This window comes from Marmota monax, unplaced genomic scaffold, assembly GCF_021218885.2.
Source record: "Marmota monax isolate L192 unplaced genomic scaffold, Marmota_monax_Labrador192_F-V1.1 WCK01_AAM20220418_F8-fsc01247, whole genome shotgun sequence".
Taxonomy (NCBI): Eukaryota; Metazoa; Chordata; class Mammalia; order Rodentia; family Sciuridae; genus Marmota; species Marmota monax.
Genome location: NW_026694910.1, coordinates 1 through 18319, shown reverse-complemented (window position 1 = coordinate 18319; position 18319 = coordinate 1). Strand labels below are relative to the sequence as shown.

General features: G+C 48.1%; 1 protein-coding gene and 1 long non-coding RNA gene across 2 annotated transcripts; one reads left to right on the top strand and one right to left on the bottom strand.

Annotated features, from left to right (window-relative positions):
- Positions 1-9522: 9522 nt before the first annotated feature.
- Positions 9523-13160, top strand: LOC124080962 (sperm-associated antigen 11A-like). Its single transcript, XM_046427051.2, has 3 exons — positions 9523-9690; positions 11358-11548; positions 13086-13160. Exons 1-3 carry the CDS (start codon positions 9636-9638, stop codon positions 13158-13160), a joined length of 321 nt encoding a protein of 106 aa, XP_046283007.1. The 5' UTR covers positions 9523-9635.
- A 1934-nt stretch (positions 13161-15094) lies between these two features.
- On the bottom strand, positions 15095-18304 carry LOC124080960 (uncharacterized). The gene is made up of 2 exons (XR_006847920.2): positions 16600-18304; positions 15095-16035 (listed from the first exon to the last, which is right to left on the bottom strand). It is a non-coding gene; the product is annotated as an uncharacterized LOC124080960 (long non-coding RNA).
- Between the last annotated feature and the right edge of the window lie 15 nt (positions 18305-18319).

The following is an 18319-nucleotide window of genomic DNA, read 5'->3' as shown; positions in this document are numbered from 1 at the left end:
ACACTTTATATGCTTTCTCTTTTTTAATTCAATTGTTTTTTTGCTATTGAGTCCTATGAGTTCTTTACATATTGTGGATATCAACCTGATATCAGATACAGGGTTCACAGAAATATTTTCCTGGTTTGCAGGCTGCTTTTCACTTTTTTGTTGTTTCCATTTCTGCACAGAATCCTTTTCATTTGACAAGGCCCTACTTGTTTGTTTTGCTTCTGTTGCTGCGTCTGGGTGTGACATCCAAAAGCCATGGCCACAGCCAATGTTGAGGGTCCTTGCCCCCAGAATTTTTCCTTTTTCAGGCTATGGTTCCATCTGTCACCTTCATAGCAGATTTTTGTGTATGGTATAAGGATTTAATTTCATCCTTATACACATGGATACCCAGTTTTCCCAAAGCACTTACTGAAAAGACACCCCTCTGCCCAACAGGTCCTCTGGAGCCTTTATTGAATACGAGCTAACCGCACGCACACGCTTCAGGGTATCTGTGGGCTCTCTGCTTGGTTCCAGTGGTCTGTGTGTCTGGTTTTGCCTTTATGCCTTTTGGTTCACTTCCTTGTCTGCTCTTGCTAGTATTTTTAGAACTATGTGGAATAAAAGTGACAACAGTGGGCGTCCTTGTCTTTTACTGGTCATTTGAGGAACAGTTTCCACTTTTCACCATCCATCATGATTCTTGGTGGGCAGATTTTCTCCTTCGTCTTTCTTCTCTCCTCCTCCTCTTCCTCCTCCTTCTTTTCTTTCAATAATTTGAATACTTCACCCCACTCCTTTATGTCCTGCAAGATTTCTGCAATAAATATGCTGACAATGCTGTGGAAGTTTCTATGTGTGTCACAGCCACCTTCTCACAGCCTTCAAAACCCTTTCTTTCTTCTTTAACTTTCAGTCACCGTCTCTGGTGGGCCTCTGGGTTCTCTGGTTCAGGCTGCACATTCTGCCATCTGTTGTTTGGCCCATCGTCACCCTCGGGGTCCTAGAAGATATGCCAGCTCCACTCGCTCCTGGAGACAGGTAAGTCAGCCAGAGGCGGGCCTCTCTGGAGTGAGACAGCAGGAGTGGTGGAAGGTGCCATACGCTTGTTCAGACTACCGGGGGACTTCCAGTTGTCTGCTTTGTTGGTCCCAGATGCAGGCTGACTAAACCTTGGCCCACTGGCAGCAGATGGAAAAGTCGGGGTGATAAGCCTGCATTCAGACCTCTTCCAGGAAGCTTGAATATTTGGGAGTTGAAAATTCTTACCTGATCATCTGCACTGAGGCCATGGATGGGGAGGAGAGGATCGGCCCTAGAAACATTCATGTGTTGGTTTAAGATGGCTTTTTTGTTCTCTGTGGTCCAGAGGCACATCCAATTCCAGAGCTAGTCAGGAGCCAGTCTCTCAAGTGGAAGCTGCAGAAGTTGGGGTGATTGGTGTGTGCTCAAATCCCTTCCAGAGAGAATTTGGAGACCTGGTTTTATTGCTGGAGCAAGACAGATAGGAGAACACAATGAGAATGTCCACTTTCCACCTAGACTCCTAGAGGCCAGCTGCTTACTGGCCACAGCAACTTCTAGAGGCAGACTAATTAGAGGCCCACCCTCCAGCAGCAGTGGGAGACTGGGAGATGAATTCCTTCCAGGGATAACCTGGGAGCTGAGACATGCCCTTTCTCTCTGCAGGGCTCAGGGTGGTAGCTGCTGGAAATGCCTGTCAGCCTGCCTGACACCTGGCTTGGCCTTAGAGCCTTAGGAAGGCCTGGGAATGCTCAGCCCCGTCCAGTCCCAGAGCGAGGTGACTTAGAAACCAGGTCCTCTGGTGGAGCCACAGTGGTCAGGGTGCCCTGTGTGTATCCAAGTCTCCTGCTTCTCTGGGAGATGCAGGGCTTGGTCATGCCTTCTCAACTGTAAGCACTTTGTCTGGGGCAGGCCTGGGGTGGGGTTTGCAGCAGGACTGCACCCCATCTTTTCCCACTGGCTCTGATGTGGCTATTTTCTCAGTTGCTGGATGTGTAGGCATGACAAGGAAGGACTGATCCGTGTGTGGAGGTTTCAGGATAAGTCCTGGAGAGACAGAAAGTCAGGAGGCTCTTATTCCCTGGTCCTGCTGACATCCTTGACTTCGTGCCGTGGAGCACTCTCTCCTTCTCCTCCTGTGCTAGCTTTGGTGATCTTATCGGGCTCCTGGCTGATCCTTACATGGGCTCCTTTGTATGTCCAGCTTCACAGGTTGCTTCTTCCGTGGGAACCTTCTATTTTTCCTGGAACGCTACTGTTCAAACACCAGTCACCCGCAAATGTCCTCTGTTCTCTTTCATCGGTACTTTCTCAATCTTTTCCTTTTGCTCTCTACTTCTCAGATATTTCTTTTTAGACCACCTGTTACTCTTTCTTTAATGTTCTATGGTGGGTTGTTTTTTTTTTTTTTTTTTGCTATTTTTTAAATTTTTTTTCAAGTTTATGTAATAGTTTTTTTTATTTATCTTTAGATTTCTTATTTTTACAAATAGCCTTTTTTTTTTTCCTTTCTGAAAGTGTGCCTTTCTCATGGAATCTAGTTCTCATTTTGTTGGCCAAACTGTGCCCATGTTCTCATTAAAAAGAGATTTTAAAATTCTTGGTATTTTCTCCATCACCCATTCCAGTTCAGCTTAGTCTCTTCCACTTTCCAAAGTGCCCATTGCACTCCCACCTTAGCAGTTTATGTTGACTGCTAACCCGGGCTGTTTCAGTCAGATTTTTCACTGCTGTGCCTAAAGGACTCAACCAGAACAACTGTAGAGGAGGAAAGGTTTATTTAAGGGCTCAAGGTTTCAAAGGTTTCAGTCCATAGACAGCAGGCTCCATTCCTCAGGGCTCCAGGTGAGGCAGGACATCAGGGCAGAGAAGTGTGGCAGAGGGAAGCAGCTCACCTGGTGATCAGGATGCAGAGACAAACTCCACTCTCCAGATACAAAATATGTACCCCATAGCCACACCCCCAGTGCCCACCTCCTCCAGCCACATCCCACCTGCCTCCAGTCACCACCCAGTTAATCCCATTATGGATTAATCCATTGATTATGTTAAGGCTATAACCTAATCATTTCTCCTCCAGACCTTCTTTCATTGCCTCACATGTGAGCTTTTGGGGGACACCTCACAACCAAAGCATAGCACGTGCTTTCTCCAGCAGACCAGCTCTAGGGTCTGATTGGTAGGGTCAGCACACAAGTGAGGGTGGAAATAATGAGTGGGTTCTGGGACCAGACCTGTCTGTTATTTATCTTATAACTTTGCAGAGTGTCTCCTCTGTATGGGAACTCCTTTAGGTGTCAGCTTTGCTCTTCCCACGGCAGCTGTGTGGCACAGGGCTCTGTGCAACAGGGTGGCTTTATGGACACCAGCTGTCCCCAGGGGAAAGACCTCTGGCCGGCAAGTTGCCGGGGGCCATCACAGGGCAGGCATACCTCAGCGGGCTGCCTGCCTCCTGCCGTCCACGCCCACTTGCACACACCGCGTCCTCCCTCCCCTGGGAACATCGAAGCCTTCTGGGGGCGTTGGACCCCCCTGCCCCTCTGTTCCTCAGAGCTTCCTCATCATGGAGAAGCTGTTTCCTCCTCAGTGCCCAGTGTCTGCTAGGAGCAGCTGGGGAGGAGGCTCCGACAGGCCTGTCCCCACTTGGCTTCTTGTGACTTAGATAATGGCCACACCTGAGCTCCTCCTCCAGCTCTGGCCCCCCGCTTCTCATTGTGAGGGTCGGGGGGACGGGAAATGATCTGTTCTCAGGCAACATCCTTCAGTAATAAGGACTAAAGTTCAGTGGCCCCGTGAAGAGAGGCTGAGCTCCTTAACAGAGGCATCCTCTTCCTTGATAGAGCAAGATGAGTCACCTCAGCATTACCCATGAGCACAAGAGGGACGAGGAAACCATGCACAGCCCCAAGGTGGGGCTCAGGGTGGCCTCACCAGGTCTGGTCAAGCACCGGCTGGATGCATGAGGAAGAGCCTGACCAGTCCATCAAAGCCTCCCAGAGCCCCGGCCTCCCTCTGCCATTGGCTTGGTGTAAACCTCTCTGTTCTGCCCCCAGCCTCACCCTTCTCTGAGCTCTCTCCCTTAGAGAATCCTAGTTGCTGCCTGCTACCTTGCTTTCCAAGGTAGCCATCATGGAGCAGTTTCTAGTTCACTGTGAGAAAGATTAAAGGCGGAGAGTTGAAGAGCTCCAGCAATGTTTGCACTGGTGGTGTAACTCCTGGTGAGCATGTGTGCATGGATGCATGCTTCACCTTGGGGAGCAAGCAGCGGGGCCACAGCTGGGGAGACCCAAGGACGAAGGTGTCCCTAAGGCCTGGGCACTCAGCAGCCTGGACACAGGAACATGGCGTAGAGAGCTCAGGACTCCCTCTTGATATATCATGTTGATTATGGAATAAAAAGAAGAACTGTGAGCAACACGAGAGGAATTTGATGTTGAGCTATGGCAAAACAGCACACCGTTGCCCCAACCTTCTCCCTGGCTCATCCAAGGGTCTGCGGAGGGATTGTTAGCTGGGCAGGGACCATCACCGAGGTCTACGGGGAGTTCCTGAAGGATCCAGTTGGGTGGTGGAAAGAAACCCCCAGGGAGCTCCCTGAGCTAATGCAAATGAAAAAGAGGATGACTGGTTACACCAACTACTCATGGTGTGTGGGGGGTGTGTGTGTGTGTGCGTATGTGTGTGTGTGTGTGTGTGTGTGTGTGTGAGAGAGAGAGAGAGAGAGAGAAGATACAGGAATAAAAGCAGATGCGAAGAATGAACCCATGTGGATTCTGGGATAAGAGGCAGCCAGTGGGAAGGTCATTTCCAGAGGACATGCTCTTAAGAAGGAAAGCTGCCCCCTGGTGGTGGAGACCCAGGATATTATTTCCCTTCCTCTGAAACCAAGAGCTGTGTTGATGGCATTCAGACGGCTGGGCACCAAGCACTTAATGTAAACCTCTGATGACTAATGGAAATGCCCTTATTATAGCAAGAGTCTCTGATGACTTTTAGGAGAATATGAGATAATTAGATGAGGTAATAAAGGCTGAAAATTCTGCTTCTGTCTTCAGGAAGGAATGTGGTGAGAAAAGAAATGCCTCATTAAAGAGAAAGCCACTCAGGCTCATGAAGCATAGTAGGAAATAGACTGAGGAGGGGTGGATGGATTTCACCAGCCAGGACATGCTTTTCCCGATAGACGTGGCTTCAGGAACCAATGGAGTGTCAACCAATTTTTTGTCCTTGGAATGATGTGCAATCTTGGTAAAGGGGACATAAGAAAATGGGTCAAACATCACAAATTGAAGGGAAGAAATTAGCAGCCAGCATTTTTGCTTGAAATGAAAAGGCAATGTAGTATTTTAAAAAATAAATTTTACTATGGTTTTATTTTATTTTATTTTATTTTGATACTGGGGATTGAACTCAGGGGCACTCAACCCCTGAGTCAGATCCTCAGCCTTATTATATGTTTTATTTAGAGACAGAGTCTCACTGAGTTGCTTAGTGCCTCGCTGTTGCTGAGGCTGGCTTTGAACTCTCGATCCTTCTGTCTCAGCCTCCCAAGCCGCTGGGATTACAGGCATGTTCCACCGTGCCCAGCTTTTATTATACTTTTAAAATGCCATTTGGATGAAATGTGTTCTGAATCCTTCCAACATGATTGTCCTCTTTGAAATGCAAGCATGCCATTTGTCACCCAGTATTCAATGCAGCAAGTAAGTGAAACACAAAACTAGACAGTTTCTGGTCTTTTCTAGGATACCTGAACTTTGTAGGTCTCCCCCTCTTCCTCATCTTGTTAAATCATGTCCTACGATAATTATCATCTTACTGATTCTATATGAAAATTATTAAGCCCAGTTACCTGGGGCCTATTCTAAATAAAATTTTAAATTCACAAATGATTGCAATAATTGAAAGTTCTGGTTGTGCTCAGGGATGCCAAAGCCTTTGGTTAGCATGCTTTCCTCTGACTTTGCATCTGATCTGCTTTAATAGCTCTCTCTTGGAATACCTCCTCTGGATGCCATTGGAAGCTGGACACTCACCTAAACATCCATTTTCCAAGGTCTTAACGTTCCCTTGCTATCATGAACTTTTCTTTACTCTTCCAATTCCTTGTCTTGCTGTTCCATTTCACCTTGTTTTGTTATTGTGGACACTTGCTACTAGTTAGATGGTGCATGTTTTAGTGTGGGAGATAAAATTGTCTTCTGATTTCTGCAGTGAACCTTTTCCTAGGACAGTCTTCTGGTTGAGTCTTTCCAATAATATCCCCTTATCTTTATTTTGTGTTTATTCACGACCTCTGTGTTGATTTAAGTTCTATCTCTGTAGGCAAATAAGTTGGTTGGTTCATTCAGCAGATGTTTACTAAATAGCTACTACTTGCCAAGCACTATTCTAGGTGCTAAAGATACAGAAAAGAACCAAATAGACAAAATCTCTGCCACATGGAACTTAGTCTCTAGTAGAATAAATAAACAAGGAAGAAAAAATAAATAACTGCAATCACCATTTTTTGAGAGTAGTACAATCTTGTTAGAATTAGTTCAATTCTAACTGTATCTAGTCATTCACTTAATGAAATTGGTTAGATTAACCTTGGAAATAAAACTATATTAAATATTTGGGCAGGAGCAGTACAACCTCAGAATTCTTCCAGCAGAACACACTAAAACCTCAGTGAAGACATTGTCTCACCTTGTGGCACAAAATACTGCCATGTTTCAGCCCTCGCGGCCTCCACTGCCTCTGCACCAAGAGACCAACGGCATGATCTTTTGAAAGCCTAGAGTGGGGCTGCAGTTGACCAAGCTGTCCCAAAGAGAGGCCATCACTTACAAAATACACCTTAACTGCAAATGTGGTGCTTGGGACTTACCATTCCTTGAGGTAATCCTTCTTGTTCCTTATTAACCAGATACAGGAAATAAAGTAAAGTTAATAGGCAAATCAATGCTTGGGTACTTAATGAATGGGAAACTTCTTGACAATAAAGTGTCAGAGGCCAGACTGCATTTTAACTGTCAATAACAGGACAATGGGAGGACTGGGAACTTGGGCTCTGCAAGCTGCTTTGCCTCTGAACCAAAATAAACATGCACGTGCATGTTTATATAGTCTAACCTAACCCTAATCCTTAATGAAGCATAGACTATTGATATCCACTATCGAATGATACATCGTCTCATGCAGAGGAGTTCCTAGATGCTTGTCTATCAGCAAGTTGATAGTCATCTTTGTGTTGGGACAAGCTGAGCTTTAGTTCTTTTCAACTCTGCAATTATGTGAACCTAGGAACGTACAACCAGATATTAATGAAATTAGTCAATAAGCTTGATTTTCTAGTTTGTCTTCTTTGATATGCCATGCCTAATCTCCAAAACTATTTATAAAATTCTTTCTTGGGAATTGCTTTCTGAGTCTGTGACTTGGACACAGATCCAAGTCTGGAGGAAAAAGTGAGTGGTAAAACTTGTGACTATTAATTTATTTCTCCCCAAATTAGCTTATTTTCCAGCCTAGCTCATGAGGTTTCCCATTATACAGAAAATATCTAAACTGTAATTTCACAACTATTTTATTAGTGGCTACATTGGTAGGAAAATAATAACATCCACCTGTACCTTAAACCTTTTCTAAATAAGCTGTACTCTGGGCAGAAAGAATAAACATAAAGTATAAAATAGGCATTTCATTGTCTCCTCTACCAAGGTGACTTGTTGAAAAGTAACTTGTATGTTTGGGTATTTACATCTCATGCTTTTAACAAATAAGAACTCTTTGTCTCTTGTTGCTACACAGTGTTCATGCACAGGGATATGTGCCTGTCTTAGAACCCCTGAACCAGGGGTTGGTTTAGAAGTTTGTATCTCAAGGGCCATATGGAATTGCTTGTGTATTTTTTTTTAAAGGGAGATCTGAGATGTGTCCAAAAGAAATGTTCCATGGAGAAAGGATTTCAAATTTTAATGAATTTGTCATTTATTGTTTGATCCTCACACATATACATACATATTTTATTTTTTTCATATTCTTAGGCAGTTAATTATTATTATTATTGTTATTATTATTATTATTATTATTTATTAGCTACACATGACATTACAATGATCTTGGCAATTCATACATTTGAATCAATTGGGGTATAATTTCTCAATTTTCTGATTGTACAAATTGCAGAATCACACTGGTCATAGAGTCACCTATACATATTTTATATATTGTTCAATCATTAGTTCCTGATTACCATTTACAGTAAACTTGTGTTTTGTTCCGTGTGTGTGTGTGTGTGTGTGTGTGTGATGTGCATGCGCATGTGCTCACTTGCATGTTTGTTTTGGTTCAGAGGCAAAAGCAGCTTGCAGAGCCCAAGTTCCCCTGAAGTCTCATTTTCTGAGGTGAATTTACATGAAGGGCTGTGAATCGGGCATCTGTTGCTAGAGTCTGCCATCTTTGCTCTTGACTCCAGACTGGAAATTTCCAGATGCACACTGGGCCTGCCCATCTTTTAAATGATCTCATTGACCAGAGCACTGGGTCTGGGGTCATACTTGACATCAGTTTTTCAAAATCCACCATGTATGTAAGACTCAAAGTCAAATATGCTTGTTGTAGACTTGGTTAAATGGGGTAGAAGAGAGACGCGTCTCTGAGGTTTGGAGACCCAGGAGGAAGAAGACTTGCCTTTCTCTTTCCACTCTTCTTAAGAGAAACCAATTTTAAGAGCAACCAACCAATATCAAGCAGGGACTGGGTGTCTCAGCATCACCCTTCTAGAAACTTCTGTGAAGATCTGGCTGCCCTCCTTGTGAGATCTGCCTTACATGCGCCACCTCCATTCTGCACCCACAGGGCCTGCAGAGCACCCCTGCAGAGCCCTGTGGCCCGGAGGCTCCTGTCCTCCACTAGATGACCTCTCCTCTAAGGGAACTTGGTCAAGTGAAAGCCGCAACAGCATGGTTTGGTGTAAGCAGTTCGCTCTGCGCGTCAGGGGGTGACGTGCTTTGCCGTAGCTGGCTTCTGTCTTCACTCAGCAGGTCCGTGATGGGCGTCTGTGCCGTGTGCATCGACCCTTGCTGCTGTTGTGTTTTCCCCTGGTCACAGCTGGGTGGGCTGTGTTATTTGTTCCATGTGGTACTAAGAGGCTACGCAAGGTGAGTTCTGTTGACTGTGATGAACATTCTCCTGCATGTCACTTGGGACCTGTAGCCTTGTTCCTGTTGTGGACACCTGGGGGTGCATGTGTGGTCATGGACTCTCCATGCTGGACTGCGGTGGACCCTGCCCAACTGAAAGCTTTTGGAAAGCAGGAAGGTGACTTACAGAGCACCTCTCTATCGCCCACAGACGGCACTTGTTGCAAAGCAACTCCTTCCTCTTTCACCTCCATCCACTGAGTTATTGGACAAGCCCTGCTTCTGGGACTGCCAAGGGGCCTGTCTATTTTTAGGCAGGAAACAAAGACTACCCAGTACTTTCTGCCCACAGCCTTACTCAGTAGAGCAGATCAATATGCTCGATGCTGATGTGGGTTCTTGGAAACCTATAAAGGCCCCGCTTTCCTTGCTCTCCCTCCATTCCACCCATCATTCATCAGACTTGCTTTCCTGCACAGAGGGCAGGGAGGTCCGCGGGAACCATAAAACATGAGGGTTCCCTTTCTTTTTGCTGTCTTCTTCTGTTTGGTCCACACGAACTCAGGTAACTGACTCCTGGTGGCCCTGGGGAGGGCAGTGCAGGAATGCCATTTATGTGTGCGGCAGCATGTGGAGCATGGGCAGAGTGCCCCGTGGTGTCAGTGGGTGCAGGGGAACCACTCGGGGCTCAGGTCCAGGCCACCATGGCCTCCTTTGTGAAGAGGTTATTTTAAGGTAGATAAAGTTTAGAAGAATCATACACAAGAAGGGCAGGTGTGTTAAGTGCTCACTTCAGTCTGAGAAAAAATTCCGAAGGAAATCATGGTCACACTAGTGTCAGAGCAGGAAGGGAGCCCAGTGCTGTATGGCAGCCCTGCAGCCCACAAGGGGAAGCCAGGGTCAGGCAATGAACAATTACGGTCGTGGGAGGCCTTCACACTTACAATACCTGCCCCATACATAGCCTAGTTTCTTTTTCTCTTTTTGATACTGAGGATTGAACTCAGAGGTGCTTTATTTATGAGATACATGCCCAGCCCCTAATTTTATAATTTTGAGATGATCTCTAAGTTGCTGAGGCTGGTCTCAAACTTGAGCTTCTCCTGTCTCAGTCTCCAAAGTTGCTGGATCTATGAGTGTAAGCCACCACACTTGGATTCCCTAGATTCCTTAAAAGGAGACTGACACCTTAATGTTGGACTTTCTTTTTTTCTTTCTTTCTTTCTTTTTTTGGTGGTGGAACTGAAGATTGAACCCAGGAGAGCTTCACCCCTGGACTACATCCCCGGCTCTTTTTATTTTTTATTTTGAAACAGAGTCTTGCTAGGTTGCTGAGGCTGCCCTCAAACTTGCGATTCTCCTGCTTCTGTCTCCTGAGTCACAGGGACTATAGGCAGGCACAACCATGCCTGGCTTAACCTATTTCATAGATGAGAAAACTATGATGTGGCCATTTTAATGAGTTTTTGGAAGAAGTGAGTCTAGACTCCAGCTCCTCCAAGCCCGAGGCTGGTGGCGTCTCTGTCTCTGCTGAAGGGGAGATCCACACCTTCACCTGGCTCTCCCCTCCACACGGCGGCAAGGCTGACGTGGTCCTGGATCACAGTCCCACTGAGAGCTGAGGCACTGTGAAGCTTTTAGACCACCCAGACCATTTTCATGACCCTGTGAGACCAGCACTATCATGGCTCCTGTTGTTAAGAACCTTTCTTATGGGAACATTAGGTGACTGCTCTTGACCTGCAAGCCCTCTAGCCAAGGTTTCATTTCCTTCTTTTCACTGTGAGTATAAAACTGGACATTGGGCCACAAGCTGAGAATTAGAATTTTTTCCAGTCTCCTAGATACCAAGACCTGCCCCCCCCCCGCCCATTATTCCACTTTGTTTTCTAAAACGCGCTTCTCCTCCTGCAAAGCACATCTTCCTCAGGTTTTTGGAGGGCACTGATACGAGAGGTAGCCTCTCCCCAGGGCCTGCTGTGGGTCAGGTGGCCACACACACACACACACAGAGGCACACACATGCCGCGTGACCCTCCTACAAGCTTGTGAGATAGGGATGGCTGTTCTGCTTTGGGGCTCAGAGAGCAAAGCCTCGGTGAACCTGGGACTTGTCCAGAGACGCTGAGCTTTGCAAGCATTTGGAAAACCCCTGGAGTTGGGCTGTGGGCTGGGTCATTCTTGACTGTACTCCAAGGATTAAAGATCGACCTGTTTTTGTTGGTTCCATAGGGGACATCCCTCCTGGAATTAGAAACACTATCTGCCTCCTGCAACACGGGAAGTGCAGATTATTTTTTTGCTATGCTGGTGAGAAAAAGGGTGATATTTGCTCTGATCCCTGGAATAGGTGCTGTGTACCAAATCCCAGCGAAGAAGGGAAATGGAAGGTGGCAAATCTGGAATCTAAAACGCAAGCTCCTGTAAGGCCGAAAGCTCTGGACATCACAAAGAATTAAAAGAATTTGTGGCTAACAGTCGGTGCTCAATAAACACTGGTCGACTGAATCTAGCACCGCGGTGAAGGTCTGGTGGTGACAGCATTTTCTTGAGAGCTTCCTTACTTTGCCATTTTCTTTTTTTGTTCAAGTAGTTCCAGGATTTTGTGATATTTCATCTCTTTTCACTTTTCCCTCCTTTTCTTATACCAGAGAGAGAGAGAGAGAGAGAGAGAGAGAGAGCAGAGTAGAAAGCAAACTGCATTTCACATGGCACAGAAATGCAGCCCATCTAATGGCCTCGCTTCCCCCTAATGAACCCTGCACTAGCCTTCTTGCACTTAGTCACACAGACTGCAAGGGGCCTCCTCAGCCATAATAGCAATAGGTCTCACTTACATAGAATTGTATTGTTTTCAGACATTTACTCTTAGGTTATCTCAACTGAATGAAACAACAATCTTAGGGAGTGTGTAATAAGTATAAGCATTTCCACTTTAAGGATGGAAGAAAAAAGAAGATAATAATTTCAATCAAATTAAGTCAGCAATTCACAGACAGGATTCTTGAATCACCTCATCAACCAAGGGTTCATTCTTTGCTACTTCTAATGACATGTTCCTGAGCAGTTAAAGTAAGCAGGGTCCTGTCCATGAAGACTCCTTAACACTTAACCATTGTCCTTTACCCTCCTGTGGATCCTGCTCACAGTGTTATCCATACCAAGCTTCGAGCCCATCATCTCAAGGACAGTGAATATTAATTACAGGTAAGGTAAGGAACTTAAGAAATAATTAAGGCGACTGAGCCAGTATGGGATAGCCCTGTGCTAAGCTATCTCTGGAGCAACAGGGCTTGATATCTTGTTTTCATTTCAGTTCATGACCTGAATCCAGTTTGCTAATGAATCAGCTGAGTGCACTTAATATAACTTATATGTTCTTTTAGCTTCCTGTCTCCATCGTTTAGGTTCCTGTCACCTCCAGTTGCAATGAATATTTGACATAATGCCTTGGGGCTCTCCCCAGCTTCTTCTAAACACTCCTGCATTTTATTTTCTAAAAACAATCAGGCAGACCCCTTAGATTCAGAGTGGAGCCTCTCTCAGACACAGACGGCTCAGCAGGCTCCTCTCTCACCCCCTGGAGGGTGGAATACCTCCCCATACTTGGTCTGGATGCCTGCCTGGGAAGGTTGCTGGCCCCTAGGTCAGCCTTTGCTCTTGAGTGAAACACAGTCAATCTCTCTGCCTCCAGGAGGGCAGACACACTCCCAGCCAGGAGTGTGACCACTCAGAACCCAACAGATCTGAGATATGCCATGAAAAGATGGCCGGTGCCCAATACCTGGGCTGGAGCCTAGTTCCACATTCTCCACTGAGCATGAGCCCTGAGCCGCAGTCCCTGACCTGGGCCTTATGTTCCTCAAGAATTAAGTGAAACTCCGGGGCTAGAGCTCTGAAAGCCTGCCACAGCTCACCGCCTGTGGGTACACAGTCACTCTACCTCTGTGGCCCTGGTAGGTCACCATCAAGGGAAGTGACAAGAAGGACCCACCCCATCACCTTGCCCCCGTTGCACTGTTGGGTGAAAGCTGACAAGGAGCCATAGCAGAGGCCAGGATCAGACAGTGCAGATTCGCACAGGCCCTATGCTATAGGCACACTGTACTGTTTAATATTCTTAAGATGGAAACTGGGCCTATTTGTGGGGAAATGTTATCTTGATCGAATGTGAAATTTCTCTCCATCATCTGTGTGCCTCAGTCATATGTGGTAGACAAGAGGCACCTGTGGCGCTTGCCACAGAACAGGCTCCAGGAGTTCTGGCTGAGGTTCTCCAGAGGCAAACAAGGAGCCAAGGTAAGGAAGAATAGGGCGTATTTGGAAGAAGGCTTTGGAGCTGATCTCATGCTTTATTTTATCCTATGAATAATGCCTCTGGGTCAGGCTCATTCACAACCTGAATGAGCCCCAAGGACCAGATATAGGGTCTTGTTCTGTCCCTCTGGGGGTATTGGGAAAGTTAGCTTAACTCCATAACATCAGTTTCCCAGTATGCAAAGTTAAAAGATGTCCTGGAGTGGTTCCAAGAAGATATGAATCCCCAAGTTCATTTTCCAACCCAGAAACATCCTTGGCCAGAGAACAGCCCGTCAATACCAACGTTTGCCGCCAGAGGGCGCGCGGCCACCGCCAACGCCGACACAGGCTGTGGCCGCGCTGTGCGGAGCTGGCCCAATTGTGCGGAGCTGGCCCAATTGGCCGGAAAGCCCCGCGGGGAAGGCCGCAGAAAGCCAGAACCAACCCTCTCAGCCTCTCCCCTATTCCTTGGAGAAGAACAGTAGTGACTCGTTATCTCTGCCCTGCACAGAGTAGCAAAGCCCTGTAGTTTGTGGAAATGAGTTCAGTTCAGACGGAGACCAGCAGGATTTAAAGCATCTGTGCGCTACTCTTACTGGCACAGCAGGGCCCAGGCAGAGGAAGAAAGCAGATGCTCCCTCTCCCCTGTTTTCTGGGGTTGTGACCCCCATGTGCTGAGCATCCTCAGACACCAGGAGTCAGCTTGAGGGCAGCAGAAGCATTGCAGGATTTGTGGGTGCTCACCAGGCCTGGTCTGCCCTTGGTTGTGGGCGTGAACTGCCTCTGCGGTCTGTGCCAGAGATCCAGATAAGATCAGGAGTTGTGTAGGGAGAGAAAGCCGCAGCTGTTCACTCAGCCCACCTTCAGCCCCAGGTCCACCTTCAGCTTGGGGACTTTCCTGCCCTGCCCTGGCTCTAAGACACTTTGAGCAGTGGCCAGGCATCTAGGAAGAGCTGCAGGGAAAGTGGGGCTTTGCAAGCCTCCTCTTTAACACACTATTGCCACCTTTCTGATCTAAGGACTGGGCGACGCAGGGACATTCCCCTGAGACTGGCCACATGCTGGTCAAAGCCCAAAGCCCAAATCCCTGTCTTTTGTCTCACAACCTCCAGACTTTGCTGATCCCCCTCCTCCTCTGTCCCCTTCCCCTTCCCCACTTGGAGTTCCCTGTAAAATCCAGCCAGCAGATGGACAAAGCCCTGAGCAATCCCCCCCCCCGCCCCCATGCGACCTCACAGTGCAGCCTGCAGATTCTCAATGGAGCACATGATCCATGCATATCCAGGGATAATGGAGGCAGCAGAATTAAAGAACAAGGATCAAGAAGCTGAAAAGTGCCCACCTGTATCCCCAGCCTCTGATGGAGCACCTGCCTCTTACAGTGTCACCTGCCTCTTATCAGGTCCCCGATAGGCAGCACAGTGCTGTTCAAAGAGCCTGACCAGGGATCAGAACACCCAAGTCCCTCCTGAAGCCACAGTCCTCTTTGCCACTGGAGCCTCACAGGCCTCCTCTGTAACTTGAGCAGAACTGTTGAGTTTGTTGATTTCAAATGACAAAGCATGAGGGAGACTGTTGGTGAATGATGGGGGGAGCACCGGGTGGAAGATACGGATGACTCTGTTACCCAGTGTTGGAACCTTCTTAAATCAGATGAGACACAGCAAAAGTGATTTGGAATTATTTTTAAAGGTGGAAAAAGCATATCTCCCATTTGAATACCATGTGTAGAGTGATTCAGTGGTTAAAATACACACATGCATACACAGGTACACCTTTACAGGGGGAGATTCACTATACAAGGGTAATCTGAGTGGATTTTTAAACCACCCACATGTGAAACAGACCCCCATTCAAACTCAATGTCTTTAACCTTTGAGACTAAAGCTGAATTCTGCAGACCAGGGCAGCTGCATCTGTCTTCTTGGAATCTTTGATAGACCAGAAATGCAGAAATGTAATGGGCTTGTCCCATCACCCCCCTGAGAATGATATATGTCACCTGATCCCAACCCATGTTAATGCTGTGGACAGAGAAGCAGCTAATCCGGTGCAGACTCCTCCAAGCCACAAGCAGACAGAGTCAGGCAGCCTAGCCTCCCCTGAGCCCAGCCAGAGTCAGCCCAGCCAGAGTCAGCCCAGCCAGAGATGGCACCTGTCCTGTGGAGGCACTGCAGTGGCAAATGGACGAGATGTTTTTTACAGAGGGAAATACTCCTCTCAAGAGACCATAGTTCATACACTTCTAACAGCTCAAAGTATTAAAATTCCTCTTTTGGAATTGCCCTCAGAAACCTCTCCATATGGCACAAAAAGGTCTCTCTTGGAAAGTACAGCTTAACACCAACACTTATTCTCAGTCAAAGAAAGTGAGACCTCTGGAACTCAGGAAGAGCACTCACACCCTCAGCCACCTCCTTTGCTCCAGGGAGAAGAAAGAGTTTGCTGGAGGGCCATAAACGAATCTCTAAACTCCTGTTGGTCCTCAGGGAGGTTGGATGCCATCCAAGCACATGGTTGCATGTTGCCTCTTCATGGGATGCCAAGCATGTGTTAGATCACCTGCAGGTTACTCCCAGGTGACATCACTGGAGGCTGTCACATGTCTTACCTGCAGGGAAACATGCCTGTCTCAGCTAAGTCCAGAATTCACACTGAGTGGTCTGCTCCACAGATGGGGCAGCAAGAGCAGAGTGACCTCTCTGGTTACCCACAGGGAGGCTTCTGAAGGTACACAGAGAATCACTATAGCCTGGGCTGGGGCCATGCAAGACTCAGACTAGATACGCCCAGTATCCAGGGCAAATGAATTCTGGTACTAGCCTCCAAGGGACCAGGCACATTCTCCAGGAATACCCAGCACCACCCTGTTGGTCAGCTTTATGCTACTATCATAAAATACCTGAGATAAGTAACTTATAAAGAGAAAAAGTTCATTTTATCTCATGGTTTTGGAGATTTTAGGCCATGACCCAGTGGCCCTGTCACCTTTGGGCCTGTGGTGAGACAGCACAGGCAGGAGCATGTGGCAGAAAGAAGGGGCAGGGCAGAGTCCCAGAGTCCCCTTCAGGCATTTACCCCAGTGACTGAAGGCCGCCCAGTAGGCCTCACCTCCCAAGGGCTCCACCACCTCCCAGCAGTGCCACCCTGAGGACCAAGCCGGAAAGACACAGACCTCTGGGGAACATTCAGGACCCAAACCACAGCAGCTGCTGGGGCCTCCTGAACAGTCTCTCTGCTCCAGCTTCTGGGATAAGATTCATCTCAGTTCATATTGGACATGCCACCAGGCAGATGAGACCCCTGAGGTGGAGAGATGTGAAGTCACCCCCTGGAGCCACGCAGCTTGGGCAGAGCAGCTCTGTTCAGATCTGCCAGGGAGTCAGCAGAGACACTACTTTAAAGCTCAAGAAACTTGCTTGAGACCATACGACAAGTCACTGATGGGCCCAGATGGGTTACCAGTCTGCCCCGCTGTCCCTAAAACAGAGGCCTTGTGGTGTTCATGCACAATGTCACTTCCGGCTCTGTCTTTTTAATAAATGGAGATGGTAAAAGAGTCACCGTGGTCAGAGCATTGTTAGTCGAAGACCCTGAGTCAGGAATTGCTTTTCATGTCACACCCTGCATCTGCAGTGGGGTGCGGGTCATCACCCGGACTTGAGAGAGAAGGAAATAGGAACTTAACCAAGGTAAGAGCTGCTCAGGACTGCACGGCTCATATGGTGCAGTAGGAGCTCACGTGACCCTTCCTTCTCTCCTTGGTGAGCATGTGGGAAAGGACTCAGGTTCCTGCCGAGCCTTGGGTATTCCTAGATTTGCAAGGTGGGAAATGAGCTCTGGGCTTTATGCTGCTATGACCCTGGAGAGTCACCTCGAGGCATTTAAAAGTCACCCTAGGACTAATGGATAAGGGACCTGTCCTGTCTTAGAAGAGAAGATGCCCACAGGGGCCCGGCAGGACAGTTCTGGAAAGCGGGGGATGTGCTTCTGCAGTAGCTGGGCATCGGGAGCAGCTGCACTGGAGACTCCACATTCCCAGGCGCAGGCTTCTCTGCCATTCCCACCTCCACGAGCTTGGACCTCCTTCATATTTCCCCATTGAGAACTGAAGGGCCTGCAGGCCTTGCACCGCTACCCTCTCGGGCCTGGACCTTGGTGGGATCTGCACGTGCAGCCAGCAGCAGAGGGAGCAGGTTTCTCTCAAGCAAGGGAATCTCTCTTCACTTCAGGTGAGGCAGGCTGTTGGGTGCAGGAGAGGAGACGGAAGGCGGGTGCAGCAGCAAGGCCAGCAGCCCGGGGGCCCTCCGGGTGGGGCCTCCCAGAGTGGGCAGCTGGTTCCCCAGCGGGTCCAGCCTGGCAACGGGGCGTGGCAGAGAGGAAGACTGAGGACCCCAGGGAGCGAGCCCGGGGGTGTGGGGGGGCATCTGCAGACAGCAAAGCCAAGCTTTAGGAGCCCTAGGCGGGTGGGAACTGAGGTGGCCTTGAACCGAACCTCCTCCTCAGCAGCTAACCTGACCACCACACAAACAGCCTGAAACTAGCCACAGGATGCTCGTGGTGCTAGGGGCTGGCCCCAAGTTCCCCAAGGTGGCCTCCGAGGCCCCTCCTAGTACTCCCACCTGCTGCTGTTGCCGGGTAAGTCCAGCCCAGAGTGTCCTCAATGTCCAGGCTGCTTCATTTCCCACACCTGGCTTCTCCTGCTCCCCATGCCTGGACCCTCCCACCTTCCCTCCTTCACCCCTAGGTCTCAGCTTTGGCCGCGGCTCCTCTGAAAGGCCGCTTTCAAGGCCCTGGGTGGCCTTTCTCGGCAGCTGAACCTCTAGCCAGCATCTGTCACTGCCCAGCGACCATCTCCCCTGGTCGTTTACCCTCCCCAGACACCCAAGGCACCC

What these genes read in the sequence shown, in the direction of transcription:
- LOC124080962 (XM_046427051.2), top strand. Translation starts at nt 9,636, where the DNA reads ATGAGGGTTCCCTTTCTTTTTGCTGTCTTCTTCTGTTTGGTCCACACG. An exon ending in TTTGGTCCACACGAACTCAG is followed by an intron (nt 9,691 to 11,357) that starts GTAACTGACTCC and finishes TTGGTTCCATAG; the next exon opens with GGGACATCCCTCCTGGAATT. An exon ending in AATCTAAAACGCAAGCTCCT is followed by an intron (nt 11,549 to 13,085) that starts GTAAGGCCGAAA and finishes TGGCCCTGGTAG; the next exon opens with GTCACCATCAAGGGAAGTGA.